This window comes from Branchiostoma floridae, chromosome 19, assembly GCF_000003815.2.
Source record: "Branchiostoma floridae strain S238N-H82 chromosome 19, Bfl_VNyyK, whole genome shotgun sequence".
Lineage (NCBI taxonomy): Eukaryota > Metazoa > Chordata > Leptocardii > Amphioxiformes > Branchiostomatidae > Branchiostoma > Branchiostoma floridae.
Window position 1 is genome coordinate 17,057,669 of NC_049997.1, and position 16,219 is coordinate 17,073,887.

The 16,219-nt window shown below is 39.5% G+C and overlaps 1 protein-coding gene across 1 annotated transcript in view; it reads left to right on the forward strand.

Annotated features, from left to right (window-relative positions):
- The first annotated feature begins 2,987 nt into the window (after nucleotides 1-2,987).
- The window catches only part of LOC118406540 (nuclear pore membrane glycoprotein 210-like), a 32,618-nt gene continuing 19,386 nt past the window's right edge, over nucleotides 2,988-16,219 (forward strand). Inside the window, exons 1-12 of the mRNA XM_035806603.1 lie at nucleotides 2,988-3,159; nucleotides 8,177-8,316; nucleotides 8,852-9,074; nucleotides 9,682-9,832; nucleotides 10,483-10,615; nucleotides 11,839-11,973; nucleotides 12,455-12,523; nucleotides 12,909-13,015; nucleotides 13,507-13,647; nucleotides 14,305-14,445; nucleotides 14,851-15,003; nucleotides 15,510-15,618. Coding sequence (XP_035662496.1) covers nucleotides 3,008-3,159; nucleotides 8,177-8,316; nucleotides 8,852-9,074; nucleotides 9,682-9,832; nucleotides 10,483-10,615; nucleotides 11,839-11,973; nucleotides 12,455-12,523; nucleotides 12,909-13,015; nucleotides 13,507-13,647; nucleotides 14,305-14,445; nucleotides 14,851-15,003; nucleotides 15,510-15,618 — 1,654 coding nt within the window. The 5' untranslated portion in view covers nucleotides 2,988-3,007. The remainder of the gene's footprint in view (nucleotides 3,160-8,176; nucleotides 8,317-8,851; nucleotides 9,075-9,681; nucleotides 9,833-10,482; nucleotides 10,616-11,838; nucleotides 11,974-12,454; nucleotides 12,524-12,908; nucleotides 13,016-13,506; nucleotides 13,648-14,304; nucleotides 14,446-14,850; nucleotides 15,004-15,509; nucleotides 15,619-16,219) is intronic.

Consider the following 16,219-nt stretch of genomic DNA (forward strand, 5'->3'; position numbering starts at 1 on the left):
GTGCTGTGCGAAATCGGAAACATGACGTCACATCACGTGACACAAATGTAGGCATCCGATTGGTTGTCAAGTTTCCTGACTGTGATTGGTTTTTTGAATAATTTAACAGCAGGTGAGGCTAAGAGCGTGAGGTACTGTAAATGCAGAAACTTTCGCGGTGGTTTAATGTTCGCCGATTTCGCCGTGGCCGCTTCACCGTGAACTTAAAACCACCGCGAACCTTTTTTAGGGCAGTTACAGACTACAGAGCATGGTGCTACCGCGAACTTGAAACCACCGCGAAAAGTCGTTTTTTTCCGCTACCGCTAAATCAAATGCTTTTACAGTATACTGTAAGGCCAGAGCAAGTGGATTTTATGGATGGCATCACAGCACTCATTAATTTTCATCTGACTTTGAAAAAAATCAAAGAAATTTTTGTGCTCCTCCGGAGATAGTGGACTTGACGACAAAGTACAAAGATGGGAAAATATATAGTGAGGAACATGTACTGTTGCAGAAGTTAAGCTAGGCGTTATTTCGATTGTAAGAGTGGACCCAATATGTAGTCATGCATATGACTGTAGTTGTCAACTTGATAAATCTACCACACTAGTGTCCCTTTGTGCACCTCTTGAATCCAGAAATAAAAGAATTGTTTGCTGTGATACCACGTTTCGTAGCTTCAATTCTTGTTACAATGTTTATGGGGTCTATTTTAAAAATGTGATTGTGAATCTCATTGAATTTGGAGTCTACAGAAGATGTCATCCATAGATTTTACTTAGGCTGCAGATGGCCAAACCTTTCGAGTTGTTTACAAAATTGTGCTTGGAGAAAGTCCACGGGACTTGTTTACTAAATATTGTTATACAAGAGACGTTTATTGACACAACAAAAAGTACAGTGAATTTCGTACTGTAAACTACAAACTACAAACATAGAAATACAAGATAAATAGTAAAATTCTACTTACTAAGCAATAAAGGCTAAGAAAATTAAATCTGTAATATCTTATTGCAATCAGATATGGTTAATCGTGTGTTGTCTTTTCTAAACCTATACAACTTTCTGTCTAAGACAGGCGCCGCCAAACTGACCATGCCAATGCCTAGGGCTCTGAGCTTTTGGCTTAGTCCGTTTGGCCAAGGAGGTTTTATTCATTTTATCACTAATTGTTCTTTTTATGATGATATAAGAAACCAACTATTTATGAGTGTATCCAAAATACACGCTTACTTTCCAACTATTCCTGACAATGAAAAATCAATCCTACTACTAAAATCAAAGAACCCACACATTATAAAAGAAGTGGGTAAATTCGTCTTCCACTGCCTAAAGAGAAGAAGTCTAACCCAACAAAACCAGTATAATGTACACTAGCATAGCATAGTCATCATAGAATCAAGGAGGTTATATATATAATTATATTCAGATATAACCTCCTTGATAGAATGTAGTACCTAGCACCTTTGTATTTTCCTTATTTTACATGTTGTTTGTACCTGCAATTAGCCCTCGGGCAAGAATTTGCAATAAACATATTATTAAAACCTCCTTGGTTTGGCGGCGCCTGAACCCCACTGTTACACCATGAATCACATGACATGTGAAATCCTAGCCTCCATAGCAGGCTCTCTATGACCCTTTTCCGTGTTTTTTTTTTTTTTTTTGCCCATAATACACTTTTGCTGGTCATGTCTTTTTGTACGGGCCAATGGTCAAGCGACCCAGCACAAAAAGACATGGCCAGCAAAAGTGCATTGAGCCAAAAAAGTCGGTCCCCGGGGAGTCTGCTATGGAGGCTAGTGAAATCCCTGGTTTCCTAGTCTGGGAAGACACATCTACTCAGTGCTTGTCTTGATAGATAGGATTGAAGAGAATGTCGTTTTGTTAAGCCTAGCTACAGACTGATTTGACAGACAGAAAATCCCAGCGATGGCAGAGGAATTGCCTAAGGCTAAGCTATTGTTATAGTTTTCCTGTGTAGACCGTGTTCTTCTAGACACTGGCTTTAGGGCTATCGTTTCTTTTAGGGAATACTGTGTTTGCATTTACATAAGACCGTTTTGATTTTATTATATGGATGACATCCATGCGCGCATTAATTTCCGGCCGTTTTATGAAAAAAAAGTTTTCAACCACATTGAAGAACGTACAAAGTAGCTGCAAAGTGAGCAAATATTTGTTGTAAATTCCAAGGTCAAGAAGAAGGTCAAAGATCATCTATCTTTCAGTTTACCGTAATCTGTGTGATCAGTCAATTGTTCAATTTTTTAGACAGCTTAGATTTGCATAATGAAGTCAACTTTTTTAGGTCAAACTTTATTTTTTTGTTCGCACGCTAGCCTCAGTTTTGGGGTCCCTGAAAGGGTGTCATCCATATAATCAAATCGCAGTGGCCTAGATTATTGTATGGTATCACAGGACGGTTGAAGTAGCTTGGTCTTTGAAACAGCAAGAATGACCACGCTCGTGACTGAAAAGAAAAACACTTTTTTTTTGCCAGAGGATGACTTAGTCACTGCTTGAAATAAAATAAAAAGAACCGTATTCAACGTTATTCTATAAGTTCAGTTCTCATATAAACTGCCGGCAACGTCTATTATCATATGATACTTTTAGCATACGAAGCGCACTTCTAAACAGAGTGGAAACTGTCGACAAAACTTTTCGTTAAACCGGTAATTTATGAATATAAGATGAATGAGTCACCGACATCAACCAATCCGAGCAGGTCTTTCATTTCACCTTGGCGGGATTTACGCATCCCTAACTTTCAATTAGGTTGTCTTTCGTGAATTTGCAGGTGCCTCATAAAATTTACTGTTGTAAAATAAAATTGCTAATGCTCATATTTGTGCTATTTATGATATAAGTATCAACATTTGAAATAATAAATTTCTAATAACCCTATTTAGTGATGAAACCATCCCGTACGGCTTGCATTAAGTCATTGAAATACAAAGGCAGTATTTATTTTACCTCGGCCTACTAAAGGGCCTCGCGGTTTATTAGATTGGAAAGCATGGCGGCACTTTACAAATCTTTGTGGCTGATTATTCTCCAGATTTCGCTCAGTTTTGCCTCAAAACTGAACGCACCGAAGGTTTTACTCCCGTACTATTCTACAGTAGCTACGAACTTTACGTTAGAAGCAAGCGATGGCTGTTTCACGTGGTAAGTGCCTGTTTTTTTACCAGATTTTTCGCCGGGACATGTGCGCCTCTTCGGTCCCGGTTCCTAACTACAGCCCCCCTCCCCCATAAATGATTGTTTCGACCTTGCATGGTCCATTGGAATCGAAGACCAATAATTTGTCCAAATTACATGGCATTTTCATCAAGGATAGAGTGCGCCATAGGCAAAAATCTTGGAGATTTCAACAATTTGTGGGGGAGGGGGGCAGTCTACACAGTGCACGGGGAAGTCGGGTTGTTAACGGGTTGGTAACGTAATTATGTAAGATTTGTGTCGGATTTTCACATTCAGATTTTCCGACGTTGGATCCGACAGAAATCCAGAAATCAGGCCAAATCAATGGCGCCCGCCCATTGTTTTCCCGCGGATCCCGTCAGCCTTCCGATACGTGCCCGATAGATGTCGGAAATGTGTCGGTTTTCACGCACCGACTGGAGGTCACTTGAGGTCATGATAGGCGTCAGGCCCCGATTAACAGGATAATGTAGGAATATGTCGATATCAGTAAACGAGCTACAGAGTTGATGCTGTTTTGTTGATTACCATACATATTTCTTTTAACGTTACATTTTTTTTAAACCAGGGAAATTAATAATTTTACGGTGCCCGCTTTTTTAACCACTGTCACTTTCGGTGGCTAGTTGACCAGTGCATTATGTTGATCATGACTAATGTCGTGTATTCCCGTTCTTCAGGTTCGTCAATACCGTCAAAGTTTGAGGATGGAGATGTGCTGTCACGGAAGAACCGATTTATCTTAAATTGTCTATTGATTTATCCGTTTTGTTCCCGTTGAGTTTGATTTCGTGTTCATTTGTTTCACTGTTTTTCTCAAAAGTTCGTTTTGTCTCTTAAACACTAACTCTCTAATACTAACACTAATCCTGGAACTAACACGTTTCGAAAGTTAACATGAACTCAGCCAAAGACAGTTTACACAGACTATAGTTTATTAACAAGATATGGATATTATCACTTGATAAAAAAGACAAAGTCAAGCATTTGCCGGACCGTAATAGTACAAGACAGATCAAAGGATCAACCAGAAAACCACGTGCACTATCGGAACAATTTTTCAGAATCACCGTAGTTTAAAATACTGTGCGTCGAAATGGGTCCATGAAATCCATGAAGATATTTTGACGCAAGAGGATGACATAAGTGCTTTTATAAAAGAATACAATCGTATATGTGTCATCAGTAACGGCCACGAAATGCGCTTCAAGTTTCTGCAGACGTTCCGGTTCTTCCGCTAGTAGACCGTCCCATAATATTCCGCAATACTAGTACGTCGTGCAATCTTCCACAGAAGTTAGGATACGTAAAGTTACAAAAACTTCTGGACGTCCCGAAATCATCCGCAGAAATTGTATGGAAGACGCCACAAGGTTTCCGCAAGAGATACGTTGTACATGTACATAAATTCTTACCGTGGTCACCGCGGCCGTGCGATTAACAACAGCTCACAGAACTGTGACTTACTTAGTTGGAGTTATTTACCCACATAAAGATATGGTTGTAAAGCAGTGCAAAAAGTTAGCGATAAAATCCGATGTTACAAAAATTGTGTCAGCATTTTTTATATGTATCAACGGAACACAGAAAAATACGGTAAGATATAAAGAACAACGCAAGCTAAAGGTTGGACCCGCACGTACCTCAGGTGTAAACAAACACGCATGTTAGCGGCACATTTTTTCTGTGAGTACAACTCTTCAAATTGCAATTGATATAGCCAAATATTTGATTGAAATTTGAGCGCTGTAACAAAAATAGCGAGGATCGTCTGGGATCTGGATAAAACTGAACTATAGATTATGAGATTTGATACTACATCAGCAAACAGCAGCTCCGAGATGGCCACTACAAATGAACACTTTCCCACGGTGCGTAGTCTTGATTGACAGATCTTGGCCTTTTGAAGATCGTGCCGCCGGCGCCGGACTGTCTGAAACTTTGCCTAACGCAAATTCAATCATTTTTGACAGGCAATCAGCGAAAACTGACAGCAAAAATAACCTGATACTTGTCACGTATAAACGAGGTTCTGTCACAGGCGTTTCGTGGCGAACTCCGAAACATAACTCACAAAAGACGTGTTGTTTTTCTATAAGACTAAAAGAGAGACTTGCAGTTCCAAATGTAGAACCGGCGCCGGTAAAACAAAAATTTGTGGCAACCAAACACCGAGACAAATCTCAAAGAGGGACTAGCTCATGCACAAATGAATTACGTTTGTCCACCAGCCGCGCCCATGGACAGTGACAAGACATTAACTAGCGTAAGCGGTGCCAAAATATTCCATGCAAGAAACCAAGGCTGAACTGTTGTCTGATTTATTTATTTTAACAAGTTGAAGGCAGGAGGTCCATTACAGATCAGTCAGAAACGATTTTTATTTCCCAAACAAAGGTACTTTAATCGAGAAAGTACGGTATTCATTTTCTGTCCGTCTATCTATGATAAGCAACTGGGTTGACGGCTCGGCAAGAGAAAACGCTCATAAACTGGACCTTATTAACATAATTTATGAAATGTTTTTATTTATTGAATTACTCTGATAATAAACATGTTTTGTGAACGGGTTTGGCGTACGATGAAATATACGCAATTGTTATTGTCAAAATCACTTAAATCAGTTTCTTTTTATACAGTTTTGTGAAAAAGATGTAATGTTTTTATTTCAATAACCACATACAAAGTACGCAAGCGTAGACAACTATATGCATGAGTGGTGTTCACACCCACTTGTGCTCGGGACCTCATTAACATAATTTATGAAATGTTTTTATTTATTGAATTGCTCTGATAATAAACATGTTTTGTGTACGGGTTTGGCGCACGATGAAATATACGCAATTGTTCTTGTCCAAATCACTAAAATCAGTTTCTTTATGTACAGCTTTGTGAAAAAGATATAATTTGGCCACTTTAAGAACCACATTCTGAAGTATGCAAGCATAGACAACCTTCTGCATGAATTGTTTTTATAACTCATATTAGGTCGGCACTTGACAGTTAGGAATCACGAAACCCGTACCATCTGGCGCACAGCGTCAGCAGGCATTCACGCTGATGAAGTAAAGCCGAAGCGTGATGTCTGCCCTGTGGGTGGTTGGAATCTTGACATAATCTTGACATAATCGCCTTGATCGCCCGCAAGGTGCTAGGGGAAGAGCCTTCGGGCCCACCCTGTCTATCATCAACCTCCTTGATCTCAGGGAGCTTTCGAGCTTGCCTGGTTTGGTCCAAGGGTCTACATATATATATATATACCGGCTATCCCAGCGTGATGCCGGTAGGCAAGTTTTATACTTTTGACTTGATTCCGTTTCGGCAAGTGTTTCCAAAGGAAGTTGGGACTTCGGAATTCGTTTTGTTTTTCTACCCCAACAAAATGGTAACCATATATTTTGCCCTTCAAAATAATGTCGCACCAAGGGCTCGAACCCACACTTTCTGGTTTCAAAGTGATCGTCTGAAGTTTCCCTTTTCTTTATTTATTCATATTCTTAACGCTACCGCTGAGAAAACAAACTCTGCTTTCATTCTATAACATTTAGCACGTAGAAATGTGGATACGCCACTCCACGCTATATAATGGAACGGATCACGTGGTTGCTTCGTATGTCAATCATTCAGTAGCCATGGTAACCAATAAAGAGGCTACACGTCACTCAGCGGCGTTGCCATGGCCACATCCAAGCGGGGAAATCCCATCTGCCATGTCTGTTACTTGTTGCCTTGGCGACCGCCATCGGAAATCTGTGGGAAAAAGAAACCGATGTGATACCGATAAATTTCGTGGAAAACCATCGGATTTATGTTGGAAATTGTTTTCCCATCGGAAGGTCATCGTTGCTGTATCGGAAAACGTTAAGTGGCCGACACAGTTCCGACGCAGTTCCACATGAACACAAACTATGATGACAATACGCAGAGTTTTCCGATACACTTCCAGTTATTAGAGACGATGTATTTCCGATACGGTTCAGATAATTCCCGATATCCCCGTGCACTGTGCTATGAGTGAGAACGGAAGTGAAGATAATTTGTCAAACTCAGCGCCTTCAAATTCATCATAATTTATTGCATTGGGTATTAGAATTATTCTTTGTCCACGATCCATTGGCCATTAACAATGGATTTATTGCAGATGTATGACGACAGTATTTAAACATTATGTGATATTTAAGCCAAGGAAATTATGAAAACGTAAATTAGGATCATATCACATTCTTGAGCTAATATCATATACTAATAATTATGTTACAGTGAAAGTAATATTTATTGAATTTACAGACAGTGCAATACATGGCAAACCTAGGCAACAGTGAACTTACACTGTTATCAATTACAAAATACTAGTTATTCTCTTATAAGTCCTTTCGCGAGAGGTCAGCACACATGTGCGGCGACAGGAATTCTAGGTAATATGTCAAGGTAATACCCCAAAATTAAAAACAGAATCTGTCTGGACATTGTTATGCAAATCAAAACAATGGTCGAAATAAGGACCTTGCAGACAATTTCGGGCCTTACCCCTTTGACATATTACCTAGAATTCCTGTCGCCACACATGCGTTCTGATCTGTGTGAAAAGGCTTATTGTTATGCTGAACGGACAGGAAATTTCCTGATATAAGAGAATATCTCACTGGACTGTGGCACGTTGGTGACAGCACTTCATCCTAAATTGGATTAAAGTTTGACTTAAACTTTAAAGACAACAAAACACACAAAATGTAAAATTAAAAAGATTTGTTCTTTTAATCTTGATGAAATTTGTTGAGCGCTCTGTTAGTGTTAAATCGCTCGGCCGTAGTAAGGTAGCCAGCAAATGGCTGAGCATCTTACAATTTCAGTGAGTTACCCACTTCACGCATTGTTGTACACTGTAGTGTCCAGTATAACTTAATATTTTATGTCATACACACTTTGCAATAACGTAGATGATATAAGTTATATGCATTTGTTCTTCTTTTTGAAATTTTAGGAGGTCAACGAGACCAGAGGTTGCAACCGTCCAGATTGTCCCAGTGCATCATGGGAAGGAATGTTCCAACAAGGCTGTTGTTACGGCCGTGTCGACTCAACCCAACAAACTTACCTCTATTATACTAGCAGAGGAACAGGGTAAGATTCTGTCTGCATTACTTTAAATGCAGAAATGTTCACGGTAGAATATGCTCATGGTTTTCGTGTTGGCCACTTCCTACATGTACCTAGTCCATTGACCTCCAGTTTGTAGGGGGGACAAGATAGCCATGAAGATGGAGAGTTGTCTCCAGGCCCATCTGTGACTGATATTTAAAGATATGCTGAAATGAATATTTTTCAGCCATGTTTTAGTTAGAAAATGCTGTTAAGAGAATACTGCTGGCATGTATTCCTTGTCACCTCTAGTCTTCTTAATAAGTGTGTTGGGTTCTCTATTTTGCATGCAGTGATTGGACACTTGAGGCTTATGCCTAAGCTCCCTAATGATGATGATGTTCGTCCATCGGAAGTCAATGAGGACCTTGACTTCCAATGGATGCTCCTTAATATACTGGCTTTATATCACCATCCGAAATACAATCCCTTACAATCTGCCTGAGCTAACAGAATGCCTTTACAAAAATACAAATATTCAAATTCATGATTGACATATTGACAACCTTCATCACAGAAACGGGACAGATGCTGCGGTGTGACGTCATCGTGGACAGGATTCACTCCATCACAGTGGAGACCACCACGCGGGAACTTTACCTGGAGGATTCCCCGGAGTCGTTTGAGATCAAGGCGCTTGATGACGAGCTGAACACGTTCAGTAGTCTGGAAGGAGAGGAATTTGATTGGACGTTAGTTAACGATCCTGAGTCTGATGTACCTGCTGCTACTATCCTCAGGTAGGGTGAATGAACGTACAAAGAAATGAATGAATGAAGGTACATTGTATGAGCAAACAAATACATACAGTTATCTGGAGGGAATGGAGTTTGATTGGACTCAAGTGAACGATTCTGAATCTGATGTACCTGGTCCCAACTATCTGTAGGTAGGGCAAACAGATGTATGTAAAAAGATAGGAAGAATGGATGGAGGAAAGAAAAGAAAAGGATGGATGAAAAGAAAAGAAGAATGGATGGATGGATAGAAATAAAGGATGGATGAAAAAGGAATAGATGGATGGATAAAAAGATGGATAGATGGAAGAAAAATAGGACAACAAGAATTGGAGGATCTATGGAAAGATGTGAGGAAGGATGGATGAACGGACAGACAGATGAAAAGGGAAGATAGATGAAACCCAAGTTATAAAAATGTTTGTCTGTTTCCCTGCCTTGCACTGTATGACTTAAATTAAAACTGGTAACTCTGTAATGTTGCTGTTCTGTTTAGTATACTGAGGTTTGCAGACATTTTTGCAGAGATTTTTTCCTGCCCACATACATTTTTTGTACATGTACAGTAAGACTTAAATTGGTAAAACTGTAATATTGATGTTCTGTTCAGGATTCTGAGGTTTGCTGACACCTCCTACGCCGCCCCGCCAGACGTTCTCACGCTGGAGAGTGCCGGGAAGCAGGGGAACGTCGCTCTCGTAGAGGGCATTAAAACTGGGTCTGCCAAGGTCAACATCAAACTGAAGGACCCCATCTACAAGGTCAGCATTTTTAAGATTAGCTTGTATTTTTAGGGGGTTAAGCTTCAAAATAAATGTATACTGAAACTGGTATGTGATTATGTTTCACTCCCTATTTGACTTTCAAATTGGTAAGTTTGAAATATTGTAAAACTTGAAAACATTTTCATTATTCATTGTGACTTCACAAATATCTCATTCTTGTATGACTATTGACAGTCACTGATACAGAATTGTTGTGACCACAAATTCATAACAATTGCAATAATAATCTCCTTATCATTTTTACCATGAAATGAAATTTGAGGCAGCAATGATTTTGGAATGGTCCATTTTAGCTGGGGGGGATTTTGGATTAGTCGCTTTTGCATAGGAGAAAATTGGAGTGAAACTTGTTTGTTGCATTTGCTTGCGAATATTTCTGTTTTTTTAGTTAGGATAATAAGACTTAAATTGTAGAGGAGAGAAAGAAGCAGCAAGTAGAGCTATACTGTATACAGCAATTACAACACAGTCACTTATATACTGAATAAATTAGAATTTATTTGCCTTTTTGTTAAACTTTCTTTTTTCTTTTGGTTGGAATTTTCTTTCCTCTTGGTTTAAAGTTTGATTCAAATGGAAAAAGTGATGTATTTGAATGTATGATTGTATCATTTGTTTGTTCCCAGGATGTATCGCCAGCGGAAGTCCAACTGGTCGTGATTGACAACTTACTTCTCAACCCATCCTACGACGTGTACCTTGTACAGGGACAGCGTATCAAGTACAGGGTGGAAAGATTCAGACAGGGAAAGATCAATGGTATGTCAACAGATACAAGGCCAGGGCTCGAAATACCACCTGCATAGCAGGTTAGTGCAGGATATTTCTTGTGTCTACCTGCACCTAACCTGCACTGGTCCATGTACTGGGTATATACAGATTAGTGCACTGCCAGGTAAAATTGGGGCAGTGCAGGTATTTCTGATGTCTACCTGCACCTAACCTACACTGGTCCATGTACTGGGTATATACAGGTTAGTGCAGGTAAAATTAGAGCTGTGCAGGTATTTCTTTTGTCTACCTGCACCTAACCTGCACTGGTCCATGTGCTGGCTTTTATACATAAATGTTCTATGATGTAGGTGTATATAGATTGTTATTAGCTGCGTTGACTTTTACCACCTATTAAGTATAATAGAAAAAAATAACAATGATTCCTCAACAATTTTAGTATGATCCATACTTTCTAAATTCATAGTGGTGCAGGTAAAATTTGTCTGGTGCAGGTAATTTCCAATGTTACCTGCACCAGTGCAGGCAATGATTAAGGTCTTGATATTTAATGTTTCCCTCCTTCCAGAATTATAAAGGACATTATCATGTTTAATGTACTCTCACACTCACTTGAGCTTTGTTTTTATTTATTTGTTGTGTCAATAGTGTTGGTATCAAGTTGAGCAAACAAGTTAGCTTTCTAACACAGCCTTCGTAATCCCTGCTTCACCTATTTGATCAGATAGTTGAACTTGCCCAAGCTCGATGTTTCTGACTTAGGGAGAAGAGATGCTGCTACAGTAAGCATAGTTCGGTGCCTAGAAGTGGTCAATGGCCTTGCACTGAGCAAACTTCTTAAATAAAACACTGATGACCTACATATGTATCATGAGGGAGTTTCAAGCATAAGCGTAAAACCTCCGTCTACAAAAAAAACAACACACTTATCGAAAAGAGTGGGAGTGACCTGGTGTGGCTTGACTGAGTTGTAAGAGCCATAGCGAAACTGCATTACAGTACTTGCTATTGTCATGCTTCGTCCCTAGCTAGTTGTAAACTTATTCACTTCAGAAATAGTGGGCCTATATTTTTTAGTACATCTTGCATCGCTGTACTGTTTACATTTCAAAAAATAGATTATCAATCAGTTTTACGTAGAAAGAAATCATATACATAGCAGAGGGTTTTATTCACTTTTGTTTTGATGTAACAAAACCACCTTAAACTTTAAAGATGTAACATTGTGTCTCTTTTTGTATTTCTTCCAGAGGTGGCCATGCCTTCTACCCAGTACATGTTTGAGCTACAAGGTGGAAGTTATAAGATTGCTAGTCTGGACAGGGACACTTCCACTGTGACTGCTCTTGCTATGGGCACCACCACCATCACACTGTATGACAAGAGTATCCTTTCTTATTGTATGTGTGTACTAAGTACATATGGGAAATATTGTTAGCCTGGATACCATATCCGGATAGTACTAGTAGTTCGCTCCAAAGTTTATTATACTATATACACAATCATGTATTATACAGTAACTTCTCCTCTATTCCGTCTGGGAATTTGGACATCTCTAACTCCTGGAATATTCCATTCTTGTCCAAGTTTTAGAGGAGGGCACTGATTGGTAGTTTGCTCCTATGTTCGCTTCTGCTACCCAAGAAACTTGAATGTTGATTTGTCACCAATCTTGTACCCTTGCATGGGAAAGGCATTTTACACATCGACTTTCCTCACTTCACTCAGTTGTGAATGAGGAGTACCTAACTTTGGTTAGGGCCATTAAATGGAGGTCCTGTGTTTGAGGGTTGAACTACTGTTTATTGTTGTACTTTGTACATGTACTATCTGTTTAAAGTACCATTTCTTAGCCTGGAATTTCAGACATCAAATTGCAGGAAGCTCCACATCACCCAACAGCTGGGATCCATGTGGTGGAACCAGGCTCGCTCAGTAAGTTTTCTTCAAGAAATTTTTCTTGAACTCTTCACTGTCTCAAAATAAGTAGTGAAATTAGTATGCATGTGATTGTTACTGTAAATCTTGAAACGTTTGTGATGGTTTTATTTTTGCCATTTTCGCAACAACCTCTCCATTGCAAATTCATTATATTGTGAATCATTTCCATGTATTTTCTACCATACTATATAAAATTATTTCAACTGCAAACTAAAACCAAGGCAAAAACCTCATTTCTCCATCTTCTTTTACGATAAGTCTAAGCAAAAGTAAATATTTTTACAGTAGGATAAATTTGTATTGATATGATTTTTGATGACTTGTTTTTAGATTCTGACTGTTGTACAGTTTGGTAATTGTTTGTTTGTTTGTTTTCCAGAATTCCTGATTGCGCCTGGTAAGAGTAACGTACTGGAGACAGGCAGAGAGTATGAAGTCACCATAGAGGTTTACAGCAAGAACCCACATAAGATCTACCCTTCAGAGGTAGGCATATGTACACATACTGGTGTGGCAAAAAGTCATCTTTGTATTATGATTTGCGTATTGGTTGGTTTCCCAAAATTTGAAAGTAACTGTTGCTGTTAGTAGGACCTTAGTTATGTAACAAATATCCAAATCATTCTGCAGGGTTTGATAAAATAGTGTTTCCTATAAAACCATTAGATAAAAAATATTGAATTTTTGACCAGTTCATTTTATGCTAATCTGTCCCTGCCTTTGTTTCCAGCCTGTAGAAAGTCTGGGATTTTTATTAGTTTATGCTGCAGTAAGAGACTACAGTGCATGGTGCTATCGCAAACTTAAAACCACCACGAACAGTCCTTCTTCCCCCTACTGCAAAATTAAATCCCGGGAACTTAAAATGCATTTGCCATAAATACACCACCCTACTTGTCAAACTCACAGGTCAAAGTCAAGCAAACTCAGAAATGAGAATCAGTTTATTTTGCAAACTTCCCAACTCCTTTTTTCAGAACTTGCTCATAGAAGGACATTTTCCAACGGACTTCTTTGAGGTTCTCCACTCGTCCAAGAACGGGTCGTACCATGTGGTGAGAACTGTCCTAAAGGGGTTCCCAGACATCAAGGGGACCATGAAGGGAATCATCAAAACTGTAAGTCTACTAGTTGTACAGTTATTACTGTAACTGAAGTAACTTTGTGTTGTTTGAAGACTAGGTGCCTATGGGATCCAAACCACAGCGTAGGGGACTACTATAATAAAAGGGCCTGGTGAGAACACTGACATACAAATGTATGAGAAAGAGTATCCCTTTCCAAATTTATGCAAACATTGACTCTGACTTCTTTGACATGATGGTAGATTTACATGTCAAGTATTTTCTAAAGGGTAATTAGCTTTAATTGACAAAAGGAAAGTTAAGCAACTTTTGTTAAGTCTTCTACAACAGTTACTATACATGTACATCCATACATACAATAGGACAGGAGGCCTGTGTATGGAACTTTCTGGCACTTGGGATTTGCCTTTCAGTTAGGATAAAATGCCTATTCTGAAACTAGATCTCTTTGCATATCAATTCATAGTTAGGATATAAAAACCTTTAGTGTCACTGACGAAAGGTGGCGGATTCTACCTGAAGAGTCTGACCGTTTCCAAAATCATATCCAGTTGCTGGAGTAATTGCTATTTGGCGTATCTTATTACCTGGATGTCTAACCTTCATCGAAGTACATGTGTACATACAACTGTACAACAGTTGATTGCAATAATGATGCTACGTTTTGTATCCATATTTTTTTGTTCCCAGAACGGAGAAGCAGACCTCCTCCCCACCCCAGTGGAGGGCAGCCAATCAGTGGAGATCTACGACCCCATCCAGGTCCTCCCGCCAATCACTGTGTTCCCATGGGAACCAAGCAGCAGGCTGACCTATCAGAAGATGCTGAAGGTATTCAGTTGAAATTCAAATAATCGCAACCTCCTATCTTCACGTAAACAATGCTAACTGCTTCTGTTTAGTTAAACCAAGTTTGACTGTAGAAACATGATAAAGCTGACTATTAACTCTCCTCTACTTTGCTCTTGTTATTTTCTTGGCCGAATAAGCCTCAAAACACAATCATGAATGCCTGCAGCTGTAGTGCCGGTATAATCTGTTTTAAAAATTCAGTGGACCGTATGTTGTAGGGATTTGAAAATAAACTTTATTTTCGAATCGCTCCAACATACGGTCCACTGAATTTTTTCAGGTCCGTTTTTTCAGAACCGGTCCGAACAATGAAAAATGGTTTTGTGTCTTAAACATGACAATGAAAGAAATTTGTGTAACCATGTTGTGATTCTTCTAATCTAGGCTATTGGAGGGAGTGGCGCCTTCACTTGGTCGTCGTCAGCCGCAGCTGTCGCCACGATTAACAGCAAGGGCGTGGTTACCACGGCAACTGTGGGATCTACGGTCGTCACTGCTTCTGATGTCAAGAACACTGCCCACACTGGAAAGGCAAAGGTACAGTAACATTGGCATCACAAGTTTTTTGGTAGAAATGCCCTTGCAATAGATTTCTGCTCTTTCTGATCTTCAAGGACAATGTGTGAAAGTGAGTATAGGTTCTTTGAAAAGGGACAAAGCTAAAGACATTTACTACTTCTATATGACTGAAGGTACCAAACTAAAGACTAAAAGAGTAGTAAAAAGTAAAGACTGTACATACTGTACTTTTTTGTACATTATACTGTACATCAGTTTACTGTACAAATGTACTAAAGGGATGGTAGATGTACATGTACATACTGTACTTCTACTACATGTAAATAGATACTTTTAGTAGTACATGGGTTGTTTCTTTTGCCAAATAAAGTGTTAAGATACATTTTGTACACTTCTTTTAACTTCAGTATAGTTTAAAAAGTATATCTGCATGAAGACAAGTACATTTACAATGTCATATAGTTGATTACAGCTACCATTTTCTACATCATTTCACTACATGCAGTCCTATTGTTCCCCCACAGGTGTACGTGTTACCCCCCAGTGATATACAGTTCCTACCTTCACCTGTGGAAGCTGAGATTGGCACAACGCTGGACCTGCCTCTGGCTCTGTTTGCAGACCTTTCTCAAAGTAAGATGCTCGTTTATATACACTCAGGCTATCATTGGATGGGCTGACAACTCCTACTTTGCAGCCAGGGGCTGAATTGTGAGGAGCTTACAATAGGCTGGGTTTGATTGCAAGGGTCTGGAGTGGCTGCCATTCGACACTAACTCAGGTGACCTCAATACGACAGTAATTGCCCCATGGGAACTAAGGTTTTGAACCACTCACACCGTCATCTGGCACAATCGGCAAGGTTTTCGATTCGTAACTCAGGGGTTCTGGGTTTGAATCCATTGATGTGCCACCAATCTTGTGCCCTTGAGAAAGGCACTTTACACGACTTTCCTCACTTTACTCAGGTGAAAATGAGTACATTGCTTCGGTCAGGGCCGTCCCTTGGATAGGACGTTTTAAATGGAGGTCCTGTGTTTGAGGAGAGCCACACCTCAAGCACGTAAAAAGACCCACCACACTTATCCCATAAGAGTAGTGTGTATGTGGATCAAATAAATCTGTCCCGATATGCAGCTTGTACTAAAGGGTTAATGCCCCGGCCCGAGGTGTATATGGTGAGATAATCCCTGGTCAGGTGCGATAACAACAGAATAAACCACAGAGTGAGCGT